Source organism: Phocoena sinus, chromosome 4 (assembly GCF_008692025.1).
Source record: "Phocoena sinus isolate mPhoSin1 chromosome 4, mPhoSin1.pri, whole genome shotgun sequence".
Taxonomy (NCBI): domain Eukaryota; kingdom Metazoa; phylum Chordata; class Mammalia; order Artiodactyla; family Phocoenidae; genus Phocoena; species Phocoena sinus.
Window position 1 is genome coordinate 60,753,141 of NC_045766.1, and position 20,798 is coordinate 60,773,938.

Sequence of the window (20,798 nt, forward strand, 5' to 3'; positions counted from 1 at the left end):
ACCCCAGAAGTAGGTAAATTCTCACGCCCTTCTGGGTTTTTTTTTTTTTTTCTGGCGATACGCGGGCCTCTCACTGTTGTGGCCTCTCCCGTTGCGGAGCACAGGCTCCAGACGCGCAGGCTCAGCGGCCATGGCTCACGGGCCCAGCCGCTCCGCGGCATGTGGGATCCTCCCAGACTGGGGCACGAACCCGCGTCCCCTGCAACGGCAGGCGGACTCCCAACCACTGCGCCACCAGGGAAGCCCACCTTCCGGGTTTTGATGTGTGTGGGTGTACATGTGCACAAGCAGCGTGATTCCAGGAGCCTAGAGGAGGGTGGGAAGAAGAGCTGCAGTGCTGGCTTTTGGAAGGTGGAGGGGCTGGGCTGTCTAGGCTCTGATGCTAACTCACCACGTGACTTTGTACAAGGGAGCAAACCTCAGTTTCCTCTTCTGTGGAATGATATAACAATGGTCCTGACCCCAGTGGGCTGCTGGGAAGAATAAGATAATTACCACTCACCAAGTGGCTGGAACAATAACCAGCACTCACTAAGGGAAGGCGTCTCAGACCAGGTCAGAAGAATCTTGGCAGGCTGTGGGAGATACTCGGAGCAGGCAGCCGACCGCACTCTGACTCACAAGCCGGGACCTGCCAGCATTGGGCTTGGTCCAGTCAGGTCCCTGCACGGCTGTGCACCACCCATTGAGCATAGAGTTAGGGCTAGGGCTGCTCACAAACTGACTTAGAGACATTAGCGTGGTGTGGGCACACAGTAGGAGCTCAGTAAATGTTCATGGGAGAGAGAGGAAAGGAAGTGCTCCAAAGACTGTCCTTCCTCTGGGGCTTTTTTGGCCTGGTTTGGGTCCCAAAGTCCCAGCATTTCTCTGCTTTCCTCTGAGACTTTTTCACTGATTTTCTGCCACCTAAATAAACTCTCCTGGGCCCCAGACACCATGCTGAACACAGATAACATGAAACTAAGGAGAAAACTACATATTTCTCATAGACCAAACTCCTAGGCCTCCTGCTGCTCTCCAGGAGATCCATGGATACACTTTAGCAAAGTTGGGACCCCCTGGGCAAAATGGGCCATCCCTAGGTTTCCACTTTAATAACAGTAATCACTCACATTTATGTGTATAGCCTTTGTAGGGCAAACAGCATCATCTCTTTTGATTATTATACCCATTTTATAGGTGATAGACTGAGGTAAAAGTTAAGTGAATTGCCTAGGACCCTACAGGTTGTCGGCAATAGAATGGGGACAAGAACCTAGGACTTTGGGCTCTTAATCTGGAGCTCACCAGTGCACTAAAATCAAGAAAATCAGCAGTAATTCAAAGCCATTTTTAGGGGGTCAAACTAAGTGTCAGCACTGAGTGAACCAGACCACATTTTGCTCCCCAAGAGCACAGCTGGGTTAGTTACTAACCATTTCCCCCTTAGCTTTTACAGGAGGTAAATAAAATTTTTGTGTAATAACAATATTTTCTAGACAGACACTGACCAAGTCTCATGAGATTCTTGTAAAACAGAGGTGGCTATGAAGATCCTCTTTTTACAGTTAGAAATAATCTCAGAGTAGGGAGTCAGTTGCCCAATACTTCAGCAATGAGTCAGTGCCAATCCCAAAATAGAGCTCATCTCCCACAACAGCCATGAAGACAGTCATGGGCCCAATAGTCTCCTGGAATAAAGTCAGGCCATGGCCCCATCACTCTGCCTGGGCTTCGCTCCCCACCAAGCTCTGCCAACCTCACTCCCGACTTCATTCAGGTCTCTACTCAGACGTCCCCTCCTCAGGGTGACCATCCCTGACGCTCAGTCTAAGACAGTCACTCTCTAACATCATCTCTTTTGTTTTTCTTCATAACCCTGTAACAACCTGAAATTATATTACACATCTATTGTTAGCAAGTTTAATAATTGTCTCCCTGCTAGAATGTGAGCTGAGTGAGGGCAGGGGTTGTGCCACGTTCAATGCTATATCCCTGAGGCTAGAATAGTGCCTGGAACCTAGTAGAGACTCAGTAAATATCTGGAGAGAGAATGAATGAATGAGCTTGTGCTTCTAGCCCTCATATGTTTGCTTTTGACAGGAATCTGCACCTCCAAGAATTATCAAACACTCTCTGAAGGATGAGGCTGAAGAGGCTGCCCATAGAGAACCGAGTCTGGGGCCTGGAGCTTAAAGAGGACACACCCACACGAGAACTTTCCACTCACAAATTCAATGAGTTCTTGATGCTCCAACAGTTCCTAAATGTCGTCCACTCAGGATTTTTCAACAGCCCAGCTTCGCTATGGCCCACCCTCCCTCCCGAGGCCTCCACACCTGCCACTGAACTTCCTGCTTCCTGAACCTCTAACCCCAATCACAGTCCTATAAACAAATATTCACCTCCACCACCCCCACTCTCTGATTCTTAGACCAGCTCCACCCATGCTGACCCCTGCTCCGTTCATCTTCTAATCCCTTCGCCATCCTGTTCATACCAGGAGCTAACTCTTCTGCATCAGTGAGGTATTCAGGGTTGGAAATAGCTCTAACACTGGTTGCAAACCGAGTTAAATTCTACTTAAGGTTATATGTCTATATGTCTACATTGGCTAAAAATATTTTTAAATTAGTAATCATGTGCTGCTCAATGAACATTATATTGTTAAGAAAGGATTATTGGATATAAACCCAACATGGCCAATCAAAGGGGTTTCCACTCCAAAGGAAGCAGGGAGTCAGCAGATGCAAGGGTGACCTAGCAAGGGATGACATCACTATAGTCCCCCAGCACCTCTAAGCTGAAGGCTCCAAACCTTCCACCTGCCATTTCCTAAACAAAGGATGTATGTAGGCATTTGGCTCAGCCAAGTTTCTGACCTCAAGCTGTTCCCTAAGCCCTACCATGTAGACCCTGTCCCAACACATGAGTCCTGCCCACATCCTTGGCCTGCAGACACTCCAACCTCAAGGACAGTGGGTCTCAAAGTATATTCCATGGGTAGCTTGCATAAGAATTCCTGGGGTGTTTGCTAAGAATGCAGAATTCTGAACCTCACCCACCCTAGACCTACCAAATCAAAATCTCTGGCAGTGGGAATATGAACGTTATCTGGCTCACCCGGCCCCGCCCATAATTGTTTTGCAAACCAAAGTTTAAGAACCAATGCCCTAGAGGGAGGTCACCTCACTTTCCAACCCAGCTCCCCTTGGCTCACCCTGAGAATGAGGAGATAGGACAAAGGTCCAGGTCGAGGAAACTGGCTGTGGTTCTGGGACAGATATGTCCTTGAAAGTCTTCCCTCCCTGTAGATGCTCATCTTCTGAGATCCAGCCCTCCTAGAATTCCGTGAGGCCTAGGGCTGGCCCCCAAATTGGAAGTGGGAATGGGGGTAGTACTCCTCTTCCCCTTCCCAACCTGGTGGGGTTTTAGATGGAAGCAGGTCTTGTCCTGGCCTCTTAAGTCTTTCTCTAACTTAGCTGTTTATACAGAGCCCCTGCAGCTTATATTCAAGTAACACATCTCATCAGATCTAGTAGCTCTGAAACAGGATGTGGTGGCAAAACCATTAGTCACAAACAGTGCACAATTCCCTGTTCTTAATCTGCTGTGCACATGTAAATCTCACACACCTGGAGGGATGCCTTCAGGGGATTGGGAGGTTCATGGGCATCTCTCTTTCCACTCCAGAGACATGAGTAACAGCACTTTGTTGTCTCTCTCTGGGGCCTGGAGTCAGCTCCCTGAATTCACAGCTGCTGGCTCAGTATTTGTTCCAAGCTGACAGACGAGCTGGAACCCCAGAGCTGCCCCCACCTGACTCTAAACATCATCAGACCTCAAAAGAACTGCCTCTACTAAGCTCCTTGCCCAAGTTCACCATTCCTCAAGGATGCCGAACATGTACCCCTAGGGAACCCAGAACGCCAGCCATGTTTCTATAGAATCAGAGTCCCTCTCAGCCCTACTGGACCATTGCTGAGGCCTCTGCATGCCATGGATGGCCTCAGCCCATCCAAATTTGTGACAGAAAGAAGGGCTTCTACTGACCTGCAAGGTCAGACAGGCTCAACATCAGTCACAGCAAATGCTTGCGGCCAGAATTCAGCAATGATTCAGCCACAAAGACATAACGGGAAGTTCTTGCTTTGGCTGCCCAGCATCATTCCTAATCGCTTTAGGAGGAGGAACCAGATTTTCCTTTGGGGAACGACCCCTCCTGCAATACCAGTCTGGTAGGATGTCTCCCAAGCCACAGTGATTGGGTCACAGATGGGCCCAGGAAGAAGCCAGTCCAATTGAAACCAATTCCAGAACTTTCTCTGGAATTATTGGGAAAGAGAAGCTCTCTTCCCACTGCAGTTGCTGAGCTGAGAGAAATAAAAGTTCAGAGCTGCTGGAGACCTTCTTGCTTCCATGTGTGAAGACCCCCCTGAGAGAGACAGACCAACACAAAGGAGAGACAAGAGACAGACTGTGAAACTAAGCCCTGATGACATTATATGAGCACAATGGTCCAACTAACCCTGAAACCAATACCACTGGGCTTTTAAATCATGTGAGCAAATAAATTCTTTTTTTATATGCTTGAACCAATTGGAACTGAATATCTGCCATTTGCAATGCACAGTCCTGACCGACACAACTGGACAAGAGAAATCCTGAATAAAAACTGGGACCAAATGCTAAAGAAGACTAAATAAAAAGTGCCCAGAAAAAGAAACGTTAAAGTACTCTCAACATTGCTATACAAGGCTCTTCACAGTCTGATCTGTGCACCCACTTCCCCATCCCATGATGTATCAATAGCTAGCAGTTTCCAACATGTGCCTCTGTTTACATCAACACCTTTGGGCTGCAGACAGGACTCTCTATGTACACTCTATAGGGCCTATTTTTAATGTGTCTTTTCCCTCTATTAGATTCATGAGGATCTTAATGGCAAGGGTTGGATTTTATTTCTCTCTCACTTCTTATTTACTGGCCCATAGTAGGCACTCAATATTTGTTGGATGGATGGATGGATGAAAAGGAAGCTACACGTGCAGCTCAGTCCTATACTTGCTCCTGTAGGGCCAGTGGACTCCCCTTGTCTCCAAACCCACATTTCTCCTCTAACTGCCATGAGAATAAATAACAAGGACCTCCAAGACCAATTGATTGGAGGCAAAGTGTGTGTGTGAAGAACTATATTTCCAGTGATTTTTCTAAATCAGAACCCCAAGCCCATGGTGTTTATCCTAAGCCTTCCTACCTGAGATTTTACATTACAAAACATGGTGCTTGTTCTTCACTTTAATTTGCTTTGCACATCTTCCACTTCCTTGCCCAAAGGTGAAACCTGGCTTCTGCTAACGAAACACCGCTTCCCTCACAACCCCCTTCAATGAGGTCTGCTCTGATTCTCACTTCCCTTAGTCTGGGAGTCAACATTTGTGCCTACTATCCACTGTCACATCCTGACTAGGCTGTTGCCCTGGAGGCTCCTTGTCACTCTCTTTTTCCAAACATTTTCCATCTCAATACCCCCCCCACCAAGTGCCCCACTGTTGGTTTCCTTATGGCCTCCATGTCATGATCCGGAAATCAAGGATCAGCCTCTGCTTAGAGATTTTTCTGAGCATTCCCTGGCTCTGACCACTTAAAAACATGCGAACTGGTCCCAATCCTCACTCTAAGTTATTCAAATGTTGAGGCTTCCCCAGTCCTAAAAGTTATCCCTACTGTGACAGGGCAAAGATGATCATAAATGTGTTCCAGACTTCTCCCACCACCAGCTGCCACAGAGGAATCCGGACTGCCAGGCCTGTTCTTTGAGCTTTTATGATACAGAATCCAGAGGAAAGTGGGAGGGCGAAAGGAGATCTTCTAGCTGGGGATGGAGAGGAGTTTTGAAGCAAGAGGCAAAGGAGGAGTTACCTCAGGCTGGGCTACCCTCAGAGCTGCCCAGACGGGGCCAGAGTTGGGGCTGACATCCAATCTGCACTCACCAAGTCCTGAGCCCTGATGTGGACAGCAACAGTCCCCAGGGAAAGAAGCACATATTTCTAACTGGTCCACCCAGACAGAACTTTTTTAAAATTCATACAAAGATATCCTAAAAGCCAGCAGCGATCAGAGATGTGGATAAGAGAGGGGAACCAGATTTTAATAGCTGTGGTGTGTTCTCCCTCAAAGTGTTAAAAACACACACACAAAAGTTCAGAGCTTGAGTTACTTTGAAATTACTTGTTCTGGGACTTCCCTGGTGGTCCAGTGGTAAAGAATCTGCCTTATAATGCAGGGGATGTGGGTTTGATCCCTGGTTGGGGAACTAAGGTCCCACATGCCTCGGGGCAACTAAGCCTGTGTGCCACAACTGCTGAGCCCATGCTCCTCAACTAGAGAGCCCACGTGCTCTGGAGCCCACGCCACAACTAGAGAGAGAAGAAACCCGCACGCCACAACTAGAGAGAAGCCCGCACACCACAACTACTGAACTCGCGTGCCTCAACTAGAGCCCAAGTGCCGCAAACTACAGAGCCCACATGCTCTGGAGCCCGCGCACCACAACTAGAGAGAGAAAACCTGCACACTGCAACTAGAGAGAAGCCCATGCACCACAACAAAGAGCCCACGCGCCGCAACGAAAGATCAGCATGCCTCAACGAAGATCCCGTGTGCCGCAACTAAGACCCACTGCAGCCAAAAAAATAAAGCAAATAAATAAATAAATAATAAACAAATCTTTAAAAAAGAAAGAAAGAAATTACTTGCTCTGTTTCCAGGTTTGGCTCTACAGTGGGGTGGCACGGGTGGGTGGAGGACTGATAAAATTACACTACCTTCTCTCTCTCTTTCCAGTCTTGAAGCTCAGAGAAGTATGGTTTGTTCTTCTAGTCCCCCAGCCTGCTTTCTTCCTCCCCTTCTCACCAGCCAGTGCTTGCCCCCCTCCTTTCTGTCCGGCTCTCTGTTGTCTGGCTGCCTTGAGGGCCCTTAGAGAGGACTCAGAATGTCACTTGAGACTGTCTCCCCTCCCCACTGCCTCAGCCTTAATTCCGACCTCATTTCCTCTACCTGTAATTTCTGCAACCCACCTGAGGTCTCCCTAGATTATCAGGGCCTCCACATCACCGCCCAAAGGGTTAACAGAGAGGTTGGATCACTCTCATTAAAAACCCTTCCCCGTCTTCCCACTTCCTATAAGGTACATTTCACACTCTCCATCCTAATCCAACAAATTTTTCATGCTATCCTACCCTGCCCGTCTCTCTTGGCCTTCTTGGTCCACACATATTCTTTACTCCAACTTTCTGTGGTCCCTGTCCTTACGCTGCATGATACTTTCCCAGATGTGGCTTTTTTTGGCCTGGACACACTGCTCCCTTTCTCCCTTTTCTTGATCCCCTTGGCCCAATGCCTACTCATCATTTAAAACTCTGCTCAGATATCACCTCCTCCAGGAAGCCTTCGCTGGCTGCTTTTTCTCCAGTCTGACTTTGTCACTGGCAAAGCCCACTGGGGTCCCCAGGGAAAAATAAGATAGAATCTAGCTGATAAGATAAGGTCTAACGTCTTCTTTTGTGCTTAGTTTGCCTGTAGGGGGTCGTGTGCAGAGGCCTTACACCTAACTCGTTGGATTAGAGTTCCCTGGGCAGAAGCACCGGGCCGGACACCTCAGCTCCCAGACTGAGCAGAAGCGCTGCGCTCAACACCGCAATTCAAGAGGTGGTGGGCCGTGTGCAGAGATGCTGTGCCCTGCACTGCAGTTCGGAGTGTGGGCAGCGCACCTGCGCCAGCCCAGTGAGAACTCGGTACCCTCCCCTCCGAGGAGAGCCTTATAAAAGTAGCCCCACCCACGGCCTCTCGGGAGAGTGTGTGCTCTAGAGTGACAGCTGGCACTTCTCCATTCTCTGATCAAAGAATAAACCTTTCCTTTGCTTCAGAACCAAACTCGGTCTCGTTCTATGGGCACGAGCGACACCAGGCAGGAGGACCCTTGTTGGGGCATGACTCTAAAGGGTCGGTAACAATTTCATGCCCCTTCCATAAGCAGAGCTCTATCATATCCCTTATTACCCAGTACTGAAACACTGATTTACCTGTCTCTCTCTTCCAACTTATTTCGAAGTCAAACAAGAACCATAACTCATTCATCTTTGTACACTCAGTGCCTGGCCTTGATAAATTTGTGCCAGTTGAATGAATACATGAATGGGTAAGTGGGTGGAATTTCACTAAACCCACTCAACACCATAGTACTGAAAGCTTAATATTTTGTGCCCCCAACCCCCAGATATTTGCACCTTAAGAGAGGTTATATGATCCGGTGTTCCTCAATTAAAGGCCTACAGATCACTAGTGGTACACGAAGAAGTGTGGGAGGAGTGCAGCTTTTCACAGCAATTACTAAGAATTCTCCCCCGCTCCTTCTTCGGGGTCATCTATAAAATAGACATCGTCTGCCAAGCCAACCTGCCATCCTGAGCTTTAAGGATACTGCCAGTCTTTTGAGAACTTTCCTTAATTTCCTGATCTCCATTCTCTTTGTCCTGTTTCTTTTGTGTGCTGTGTCCACCAACCTCACCTTCCTGGAATTATTCACCAGGCATCTGCTCCTCCCCTAATTCCCCCAACACCAGCCCCCTGCAAGCCTGAGCTCCCTCTTCATGATGTGATCTCTTGAATGCCAGTCAGCTCTTACTTGACCCAAGACCTGGGTCATTATATGCAAAGCTGTTGATCATTAATTTTTATAGATCCCTGAGTGTCTCCTCAGAAAAAGCTATGATGCAACTTTTGGTTTGATTGTGTGGTTTTTGTTGGTTTTTTTTTTTTTTTTTTGGCCGCATGGCATGCGGGATCTTAGCTTCCCAACAAGGATGGAACCCGTACCCCTGCAGTGGAAGCAAGGAGTCTTAACCACTGGACCGCCAGGGAAGTCCCTGACTGTGTCTTTTTTTTTTTTTTTTTTTTTTTGGATTAGGCGGGCCTCTCACTGTTGTGGCCTCTCCCGTTGCGGAGCACAGGCTCCGGACGCGCAGGCTCAGCGGCCATGGCTCACGGGCCCAGCCGCTCCGCGGCACATGGGATCTTCCCGGACCGGGGCACGAACCCGTGTCCCCTGCATCGGCAGGCGGACTCTCAACCACTGCGCCACCAGGGAAGCCCCCTGACTGTGTCTTAAAGTCATTAACAGTGTCAGCGCTCCTGCAATTATTGTGGCCTTGAAGGTTTCCATAAAAGTTACATGTACTAAAAGAATAAAAGAATCCTTACAGCTGGCAGAGGACATACAGGTTGGCTAAATGATATTCTTTCATAGCAATGGGGATTTATCTTTATACAGAAATGGCTTCTCCAAAAGAACTTGAGACGGCTTATACTAAAGCAGCAGAGGTATTATAAAATAAAACAGTAACAACAGAAAGAAGATAAGAACTAAGGAATTAAAGTAGGAGGAGAATATATCACGGAAACCTAGGCTAAGGAAAGCTGACGCACTGAGCTTCCTGACAGCCAATGCAAATACAGAAGTATAACAAGTTGGCTAATTAAAAAGTAAGCCAGGATCTGTTATCTGTCTTTAATGGAAATTTATTTTTCCTTTTGTCCAGTACCCCTCCTCCTCTTTCTGGAAAATGCTCTTCTCCCCACCCAGGTTCCACTCAAACTATGTGGTTCAATTTGGAGCTCACACCTTTTTTTTTTTTTTTTTTTTTTTTTTTTTTTTTTTTTCACCTTTTTTATAGACATCTCTCTTTCTCTCTGTGTCTCACACACACACACACACACACACACTCACCTCTTCGTCCAACAGTAGACTCCTGAGCTAAGCTGGGCTGACCATTGTGCCCCATGTTCCTGACAGTGATTGGTCTACGACTGGGTAATTGAATGGAGCTGAGCCAATCAGTCTTTCCTGGGGACTTTCAAACTGAAGCTAGCTTCTCAGTTTATCCCTAGAACAAAAGCTGGGAGAATTGAGTCTCAGAGCTGCCAACAGGCAAATTCCCCATCATGAGGCAGAAGTGCACCTGAGCAATCCTACCTGAGAGAGAAGCCAAATGGATGCGAAGAAATCTCCCTGACTGCATTCAAGGACTTTGTTCCTCTTCCTCCTGGGCTCTGCTACATTCCGGCCCTTCCTATGCTTTGGTTATGTGGCCAAATACCTTCCTCTTTTGCCTAAGCTGGTTTGACTCTGAGTTCCTATCCCTTGCAACCAAGAGAATGCTGACTAATACAGGAACATTGAGCAATGAGATGGATGGTGAGGTCCAAGGAGGTTTTACCAAAAACACAGATGTTCTGCATCTGGCCATCTCTTCTCAGGGACTGTTTGGCATTTACTATATTAGAATTTAGTTCTGTAAAGGCATTTTCATAAAGAGACTGTTACATATCCATGTACTTGATGCAGGGATAAAGCTCAGAACTTAAGATGTAAATGATGAAAGTATTTCTCTGTTGTGTTTTAGTTGAATGCTACACGGAACATTATTCAAAACTGGAGAAGAGAGATATGGGAACATATGTATATGTATAACTGATTCACTTTGTTATAAAGCAGAAACTAACACACCATTGTAAAGCAATTATACTCCAATAAAGATGTAAAAAAAAAAACTGGAGAAGAATATTTTTTTCTGTTCTTGATTGAAAGAAGATCCACATGCCCTAGACACCAGGGTGGAGATGATAGAGCTTACATTTTATTGAAAATTCAAAGGACCTGATTGCACTTCTGCCCTAAGGCGGCAACCTCTGCCCAGCATCTTCCAATCCTAAGAAAGGTCTGCAGGAGTCACTTTGTAGGCATAGCACATCTGTGTCCAGATGGTCACATGAGTGACCTATTGAATCCACAACATTCTGAAGCATTTGGATGTTCTCACTGCTCCTTCTAATTTTTCCTATGGTGACCACACTTTATCATCCTTCCCTTTTCTAAAGTTGTGCAATGGCCTCCCAACTCTTTGAGGACTTCCTGCTCTGACCAGGATGCCACTTAGTGACAGAACCTGCAGGAGGAAGATCAAGTTTTTATTCATGTCAAACATTTACAGGGTGTGCTGAACGCCAGCTACTGCAGTGGTAGCTCACACTTTCAGCCTGATTCTAGTCCATATATGATGGATGATGCCATATACTCTCACAGGTATGCCCAGGGCTACCCACAATTTGGAGGGAGAGGAGGAAGGAAAGTGCAAGTAATTGTCCTCTTATCTTCTAGGATCTCAGAATCCTTATCTCTGATGCATACGTGACAAGAGCAGTGGAATTCCCTAATACTTGTTTATCTCATATTACTTTAAGCCCTATTCTGCCTCTGATGCAGGCCTGTCACATAGCCCCTGCATATAATGGACCCTTGGCAATTTTTGGTTGCCCAGCATCTGAAACCCTCCTGAGGTGTGGCAAATCTCCCTCCGAATGAGATGTAGTTTGTGGCAGAAGCCACTTCCCTATCTAGAAGCTGCGAAGTCCCATGCTCACTTTCCAGCTTGTCACAGTTAATACCCTAACATGTGTAACTCAGACTTGATCAATCAGCTAAACCAACACCAGGCTATGAACTGGGAGCTGGTGGTGCAAAGGCAGGAACAGAGGAAAACCTGTTCTGGTAGAGGCAACAGAAGCAGCAGCAGCCTCCAGTTTCCCGAGACTGCAGTGGCAGCAGTGCCAGGGGCCACAGCCGTGTCAGCATTGGCCTCCGAGGTCCTGCAGCAGCAAGGGAGTCCTCCCCACAAGGGTTCTAGATGGCTTTAGGTTGTGGTCCTGGCTACTGCCTGGCCTCCCTTGCTCCTGTCTGTTTTCTGAGTTTGGTACTCCAGCCTTCTGGAGGATTCTGTGAGTTACCTACCTACATCCCCTTCTCAAAAGAGCCAATTGATTTCTATTCCTTGGAACTAAGAAATATGACTTATTACCATGCATAAAATGTTTAGGCAAATAAATTTATGAGTGAATCTGTTTTATTATGTGTATTTCACAATAACTCACCAGGATAGGTAGACACAAATCATTAGCCTCACTGTATTGTTTTCCTGTTTGTTTGTTTTTTATATAAATTTATTTATTTATTTACTTATTTTTGTCTCTGTTGGGTCTTCATTGCTGCGCGCAGGCTCTCTCTAGTTGCAGCAAGCGGGGGCTACTCTTTGTTGCGGTTGTTACGGAGCTCGGGTTCTAGGTGTGCGGGCTCAGTAGTTGTGGCGCATGGGCTTAGTTGCAATGCAGCATGTGGGATCTTCCCGGACCAGGGCTCGAACCCGTGTCCCCTGCCTTGGCAGGTGGATTCTTAACCACTGCGCCAACAAGGAAGCCCAGCCTCACTGTATTGTTGATAATGATGCTGAGCCTCAGAGGAGCCAAACGATTCCTCCAACATTTGCGCAGCCAAGAAGGGGCAGGGTCTGGACTCAAATTCCAGTGACAGAACTTTAAGATCGTGTTCTTTCCACTATATCGACAGCTATTGGTTCCAGCCCCAATGATGTCCCACAGGTTTTTGAGATCCTATACTTTGAAAGCATACTGTCTCTTCACCTCACACCCTGACCTGCCTCCTGATTTCTCACTTAGCCCTTTGACCCAGGCCAGTATCCTAAGGCATGCTGGGTCTTTGCTACCAGCATCTGTCAGCTCAGCCCCCAGACACAAACTGGGTGAGTGTTCCTACTATATCCTGCCTGTGCATGTGCGTGCAAGCACACAGAGGCAATAATTTTTACATCTTCTCCTCATTTTCAGCTTATGTAGACCAAACTAGTGCACGGCAGGGAAGGGGAGTTAATGGTCTTGCACAGGAAATGTCCTAACAGCCATATTTCTGCCCAGTGGAGAGGTCTGTTTTCAGTTTGGATCCCAGTAGGGAAACCGTTCTTCCTAGCAAAGTGAATTCTCTGGAGGGTGAAATGAAGACAATGCTATCTACTTGTCGTTATTTAATTGCCAACATTGTAAAGATTAAATGAAATGAAAAAGAATCCAACCAAGTTCCTGGCATGCAATGAATGCTAAAAAAAATGTTAGCCTTTCCACTTTCCAAGCTGTGAAAAGTACTTAATACAAGGTGTTTAGTACTACGTACTTTATAAAAACAAAATTTTGGAAGCAACCTATATTCACGACGAAAGATTTTCTTATTATGCTTCTGTTAAAAATGGTAGCTATATAAATAAATAAATAGTAGTTATGAAAACTATGGAGCACTATGGGGGAAAGGTTATAAGAGAAAAGGGTGCAAAGCAAGATGCAAATTATACATAAACTATGTTTACAAGTATACTAAAATATGCAGATGAGAAAAGGTAGAAGAACAATACCAAAATGCAAATTAACTTTATCAGAAAGTTCCATAATCCCTTACCCTAAAATCTTACAGCTGGATGTGCTCTGGCATTCAGAATTGTTTGGCTATTACCGTATCATGAATACTACATAGTACCTCCAGCACTCCTTAATCGAACACATTAGCACCTCAGCAGTGAGTATATGAATAGTTGTCCTAAGTGAAATAATAAAGACTCTAAGTAGCCTCCTCTCGGTTCAGAAGAGGAGATGAGTGGGGCTCCTGTTGGATTTGGCCATCTAATAAATTATGAAAAACTTTTCCGTTTTCAGCACTTTGGGGATTTTGAAACTGCAGATAAGAGATTATAGACCTATCTATAGTACTTAAATATTAACCACCATATTGGTTCTGCCAAAAGGACAATATTGAAGTGTAAAATACAGAACCCAGTGCCAATCAATGCCAAGTACGATCATCAGTCCATTTGAGTTCATCAGCAGTACCCACTGTGGCAGGAGCAATCCTCAATGTTTTTGCCATTAGCCAGATTTTCAAGCCAGACCCAGATGGCTGTAGCTCATCCTTGTTTATTCTATCACCTGCACTTACTGGCTCCTTTCTAGATATCTTACGTCGTTATGGAGAAAATGCAAAGGATTACATATAAACAGAAATTATGAGTAGCCTCTTGCCCCCCTTTCTGTCATCCAGTAATTGGTTAATATAGAATAATTATTCATAGGTTGTGCCCACAACACCCTTCCCATTCCTGGCCTTGTGCTTGATTTTTGTAGCTAGTGGTTAAAGTCCCCTTATCATAGCTTCAGGGAACAAGACCCAGAGACTGAGGAACTGAGGTGCAAGGCAGGGGCCAAGGAACAGCAACAAAGGAGCTTGGTGTTGACAGCCTCAGCCTGGAAGCTTATATATTCATGGAGGAAGAGCCAGTCATCATGTAGGACTGAGTAGCCTGGTGACCCCTCCCTACATCAGCACTACCCCCCTCCCTCTGCCAACCCTGGGAATCACAGCATGGTTGCCCTCATGGGTCAACATCAGAATTTGCCATATTCTGCAGTGAGTTGCTCCCCTGCAAATGGACAGAACCACTGGCTTAAATGGAGATCATTTGGGAAGTGGGGCCCTGTATGCAGGATGCACAAGCCCTTCTAATGACTTTGATCTGGGGACCTGTCCAGAGACAAAACACAAATGGCAGCTTTGGAGCAATCTTATAAAAGACACTAGTAATCTTATACACTTTAAAAAAATATTATTATAAGTGTTAAATCTGTGCTTCCCTCGATTTTTCTAAGCTTTATTCCCCCTCACCCTTTTCTCAGCCTCAACTCTACGTGTTTTCCCAGATTCCTCATTCCATTGCAGGCTTTTAAATAGGCCCCCAAAGGGAACTACATTGTCTGAGTTACTAATATAGTTCCTATTTACAGCCACCATGGTTACATATGCAGCTAGACAACAGCTGGGCGGCAGGTTCAGAGAAGCTGTATAGGGTAATGGAAGTGATAAGATAAAGAAGTGGTAGATCCTCTGATGCATTTGGACTACATGAAAGATCACTGTGGAGAGGCTGTGAGCAAAAGATACCCTGAAAACTAAGCAAATGGAAAAAAGAGTGAGTTATTAACTTCAGGAAAGACAAGAAGGTTTACAAAAAAGAAAATGTAATCATAAAACACAGTTTGGCTCAACAGGAAACAAGTTTTCATAGATATAATGTAAACTCTTAATCCAAATGTATGAAAAATGTGATAACATTATATTGAGAGAGGATAGGGAAGGGAAGGGAGTTAGGTATAAGTGCTAAATCCTTATCAGACCTACTAGAAAATTAATAAATGATGTCTAACCCTGAGAAATGAAGAAAGAGCAGTATAAGAGTATTTTGTAGAAATATAAATATAATACCAGAAGAAACAGAAACAGCTAAATTTTGAAAATGGTGGGCTCTAGTGACCAAGACTGAAGGGTGGAGGAAGTGAAGAGGAATTTTTGGTTTTCATTATAAGCCTTTAAATACTATTTGACTCTTTGTTAACTACTTGTACATAGTACTTTGATAAAAATTAATTTTGATTGAAAAAGATATAAATGAGGGGGCTTCCCTGGTGGCGCAGTGGTTGAGAGTCCGCCTGCCGATGCAGGGGACACGGGTTCGTGCCCCGGTCCGGGAAGATCCCACGTGCCGCGGAGCAGCTGGGCCCGTGAGCCATGGCTGCTGAGCCTGCGCGTCCGGAGCCTGTGCTCCGCAACGGGAGAGGCCACAACAGTGAGAGGCCCGCGTACCGCAAAAAAAAAAAGATATAAATAAAAGTTTGAAAGGCTATGAAATGAGAGTTCATAGAAATAGAACTGCAGATGACCCTTAAACATATGAAAAGATGTTTGACCTTATAAAAAATAAGAGAAATACAAATTAAAACTAACCTGAGATACTGTTTCTCATCTATCGGATTGGGAAAATCCCCAAAATTAGATGCCATCCTCTTTTGGCAAGGCCATGGGGATTGCAAAATTATTTAACCCCTATTAAGAAGAATCTGGCAATATCCATTAAAACAGCAGATACATTTCTCTTTGACGCAGCAAATCCTCTTCTAGAAATGCACCCCCAGACACTCCTGGATGCATATGAAATGACATATAAGATTATTTATTATAACATTGTTTATAATAGCAAAAAATTCGAAACAATCCAAATGTCTATCAATAGAGGATTGGTTAAATAAACTATGGTTCACTTAGTGGAAAATATTTATGTTCTCAATGAATAAAGAAAAAAAACCCCACATAATTTTACAACCAGCTTCAGGCCCTCCAGAGCACAGAGGGCTATGTCAGAAGCTTCTCAGACAGAGCAGACTCTCTGCCCTTTCAAAGTCTGAGCATAAGAGGAACTTGGCTACCAACCCTTTTCAAAATCTTAGAAACAAAGCAAGACAGGCGGTGGGGCAACGTCAGACTTAATGTCAGTCCTAGGTCCAAATCCCACTTGGGCACTGTGTTAACTGAGACACTCCAAGTTTTGGTTCCTCATCTGGAAATGGGGAGAAAACTCCCCACCTCAGGGGGGTTGTCATGAGGATTAAGTGGGACAGTGTATGTGACACAGGCGGCACAGGGACTGGCCCACAATAAGTGTTCAACAACAGAAGTTATTTTTAATAGTAGTACCGGAAAAATGAATCCTGTCTCCAGGACTGTGGTCATTATAGGAGGACAGTCACCTTGGAAATACCAAAATAAGAATCAAAAGAGAATGGAAGGAATTTCCCTTCATAACCACGCAATTTGGGAAGAGACTCTTCACCCACAGGCAGACACGTGCACTGCATGGCCGCCTCCAACTTCTTGTTGCTGGTTGCTGCCTCTGGGGCTGGCACACACTTTCCCTAAGCACCCTACATCAGCAGGGTTGGAAGGACCTGGGCCCAAACACCTTTTATTTAAACTGAGAAACCCCAGGACTGGAGAAAGCATTGATGTACTCAAGAGCACACAGCCAGCGGTCCTGTTTCATAGCCCGGTCAAGCAGCTAATGAAATCGCTAATCGGGTATGTATTTTATAATAGCAGTTTTCTAGTGACCCAAAACAAAAAGATTAAACCTGAAAGTGAGTGCTCAACACATCAGCTAAGTTGACTCTCATTCATTTCTGAAAGGGGCTGTGATCAATGTGAAATCATATGATCAATATTGGTAGAATGAATAATGTGTTTATCTATGTGAACCCAGTGTTATGGCCGTGCCTACACTTTACCTTTTATATACTTCTTGTGGAATAAAGCCTCCAATCTAGGGACAGTTTGTATTGCAATAAAAACAAAAATTTCTAGAATGTGCCCAATCCTTGCTCCAGCAATGACTAGATATGTAATGTTGGGTTTACATTTCCTCATCTGTAAAAGGGCGTATCAGCCACCTTCATCACGCTCTTGCAAAAATAAAATCAGATAACTGTCTGTCTGGCATATAGCAGGCCCTGCTTCCTACAAACCCATATATCCTCCTGCCTCATATGCATACGGTATCTAATCAGCCCCACAACAATCTGTCAGCCTTGCTTTTTGAATTCCAAAGATTTTCCCCTAAGCATATCAAAAAATGAAAAAATAAAATACCTTCCATGATATTTACATAGGTAAATAGTTTTTAATTTCCTCAGCCAGAACAAAGAGTTAAGAAGAATCTTATTAAGAAGAATTACAAGAGTATTTCTTTTTCAAGTTCTCCAAGTACCCTTTTGCTTCCACATTTCCCTTGGGGACTGGTTCCCACCATGTCTACATCGATCTGGAGAACTCTGGATCCAGCGGAATCCAGAATCACTGGGTTCCTGATTCTCCCACATTCCTACCCCCAAGCTTTTGCCCAATACACAGCTCTTAGCTGAACTAAGCAGAATGAGGCGAAGAATTTCAAGAGATATACTGAGCATCTACGAGATGCTAGGCACTATGTGAGACTCTTTTCCCTCTCATATTTAATTATCACAATAATCCTAAGAGGTAAGCATTATTGTCCCCATCTTACAGATGACAAAACAGAAACTCAGAGCATTAAGTGATTTGCCTCAAGTCACAGGCTCAGGAAGGGGCAGAGTGGGATGGAACCCAGATCCCTTGAATTTGTTGTAACTAGTGGCCTCTCACTTCTAAAGCACCTTTGTAACTGCTTTCCCTTCCTACCCATTCACTGCGCTTAAACAGAAGCCCCTAATTTTCAGCAGATCATTGGATAACTTTGAGTCGCCACGTTGTTTTCTCTACATCTATTGGTGAACAAAGACAGCATTATGTTTCCAACACACTAGTCAGGTGGTGGGGGGAAAATCCCCATAACTTTGGTAATTTTCCACCCTCTGGAACAAAGACATATACACATTACGGTTCACCATAATGTATAAACATTACCCTTAAATGACGCAAGCTCTCTTAATATGACTTAAATTCTAAACTTTAAAGTTTAATAGCTTCCTTTTTGGAATCTTGAATAGACACACAAACAGAAATAAATATACAAACCGTAAATGCAACAGCCAACTAGTTACACTGGGCTCTCACATCAATACACATTTCCCTGATGACCTGCACCCAATTTGACTCTGGTCTAGGCGTGCTGACCTGAAATAGTTGCTGGCTGCGGCAAGCACCACGCGGTGGCAGGAGAATTCCTGAATGTCCACACACAAGATGACATCTGTCAGAGCATTTTCCACTCGGAGGGTCTCCAGGCCATTCTGCAGAATTAAGGAGAGTCCAGTGTCGTCAAATTTTACCTTATCCCCATTTAAGATTTCTACCAGGTCTCCCCTTTTCTGGGAGGGTTCATCTGTAGAATGTGCCAGGGGCCCTTCCAAACTCTTCTCTACCACGTTGTCCATGGTCCAGGTGCCCCTTTGTCCTGCCATCAACATCCAGACTGAAGAAGTGCCCAAGTTTCAGGCAGGTCACATTGCAGAAGCTGAGCGGATTTCCTGTGCAGGGCCCTCCACTTATCACCAGCTGTCACACACACATAACAGGAAGTCTTGCACTTTCTCATCCTGTTACTACAAATGCCAATAACTTCTATTCTTCTTCTTTCTGTAATCATCACAAGCTTAGAAATTACTTAGAAGGCTGTGTAGGAAGCCACTCCAGTGAAAAGGAGTGGCTTCTCAGAGTCTGCTATTAGTGCTGTGTGGCTATTTCAGTCCACCTCCCCCACCCCCCTCACATCCGTGAGCAGGAAGCCTCTGGTTCTGGTTATTACATTCATACTTCTGGTGCTTCTGTATCCCAAGGTGTCAATGATGGGATGGGCAGGGGACATTCCAAACCCTCCTCCTCCTTCCTCCCAGGAGTCTGAGACCCCATGATATGCCCCAGACCAGTCCCTTGGGAACCTTGGAAAACCCACTTAGCTCTGGCATTCTCATTTCTATCAGCTCTGCATGTCATCTGTCTTTGTCTTCCTCCCTGCTCAGGGGAAAACAATGTCATGGCAAATATTAATGTTCCCCTTCCCCCGAAAATGTCTATTGTTTTAGATATGCCTCTGGGGGCAGAGAAGAAATGGTCTCCGGAAACTCCACCCCCAGGGTCTTCTCTCTTAGAAGACCAATCAGGGTAGGTCGACACCAGATGGCCCTAGGAAGCCTCAAATTGGCCTGACCTCACCCAGCACCTATTGGTCATGCTTCTCGTAGTGGATCATGAAGTATTTTCATTGCCTCTGTAGGTCTCCATTAAATAGAAATAACTGTCTTTTATTAAACTCCTGCTATATCCTAGGAAATGTACAGGAGTTAAGGTATTTTTGAGCTTATAACAACCCAGTGGCACTAATATGACTTTCCTCATTTTATAGCTAAGGAAACTCATCAGCAGGAGCCCAATTGTCTGTCTTCGCCAGTGGTGACCGAAGCCTCTCCCAGAGTCCCAGTTCTGCCTCAGCTCTTCTTCTCTTCTACGCATGGATACTTACTCCTAAAATTGGGGCCTTTGATATTCTCCCCACACTTGTTCTTCATCCAGAGCTCTGTCAATCACGATGCTTTTGGCTTCTGGGAATTCCCTGGTGGTCCAGTGCTTAGGACTCTGCACTTCCACTGCTGGGGGCACGAGTTCAATCCTTGGTTGGGGAACTAAGATCTCACGAGCTGCGCGTGCATCCAAAAAAACGATGCTTTTGGCTTCAATGACAGAATATCCCATCAAAAGTGGTTTAAACAATAAGAGTCTCACATTATAAGAAGCTAGCGGTGTGGAGTCCCAGGTTGATCCAGAAGCTCAGTGATGTCATCAAGGACAGAAGATTTTCCCATCTTTCACTCTGTCACCCTTGGTGTGATAAAGGTGTACCCTCATGGTCACATAATAGCTGGCACAGTACCAAACACCATGTCTTCACAGAACCCTGGTCCAAAATCGGGATGAAAAGGGGCAGGCCTCTTCTCCTCCATCTCTCTCTTTTTATCAGAGAGAAAATTATTTCCTAAAATCCCCATCACACTCTTCCTAGGTCACTTGGCCACCTCAGACCAAACACCAGGAAATATAAATTGAGTACCACAATTGCCTTGCACCAAACACGATTCATGCACTGGGACTAGTCCACCTCCCCCAAAATCAAGGAATAGCCATCTGATAGCTGAACACAATCAGGACCTGTTAACACAGAAGAGGGTGGTGGGCTGGTGTACAGTTATGCCCCTGTGCTTGCCACAAGGACACGCACAACCCGAACTCCTCCTGCAGGCCTGGGCAGGGAAGAGCTCAGAACTGCACCTCCGTGACTCTAACTATGCCCTCTAGTACAGCTGAGGACAACACATGACCCGATGCCTCTCATGGCATTTTGTCCTCTAGAACCTCTCAGATTATAAACAACATTGGCCATAATCCAACTCCATCCAACCACCCCCAAAACACCAAAATTAAGAATATAACTCAATTCTTCATTCATGGTAGATCCTATTCACCAAGCTCCCTCATAGTGTTCCATATATTTACCTTGCAAGCCCACCCACCC

General features: G+C 45.4%; 1 protein-coding gene across 3 annotated transcripts in view; it reads right to left on the minus strand.

Annotated features, from left to right (window-relative positions):
• The window catches only part of KLHL6 (kelch like family member 6), a 67,483-nt gene extending 48,746 nt beyond the window's left edge, over positions 1-18,737 (minus strand). For 2 of the 3 annotated variants that reach the window (XR_004349677.1, XM_032630476.1), the window contains exon 1: positions 18,407-18,737. Coding sequence is in view for 1 of the 3 variants with exons in the window: in XM_032630476.1 (XP_032486367.1) it covers positions 18,407-18,699 (293 nt within the window). In the remaining 2 variants the exon portion in view is untranslated. The remainder of the gene's footprint in view (positions 1-18,406) is intronic. The other variant, XM_032630477.1, reaches the window with a different exon arrangement.
• Between the last annotated feature and the right edge of the window lie 2,061 nt (positions 18,738-20,798).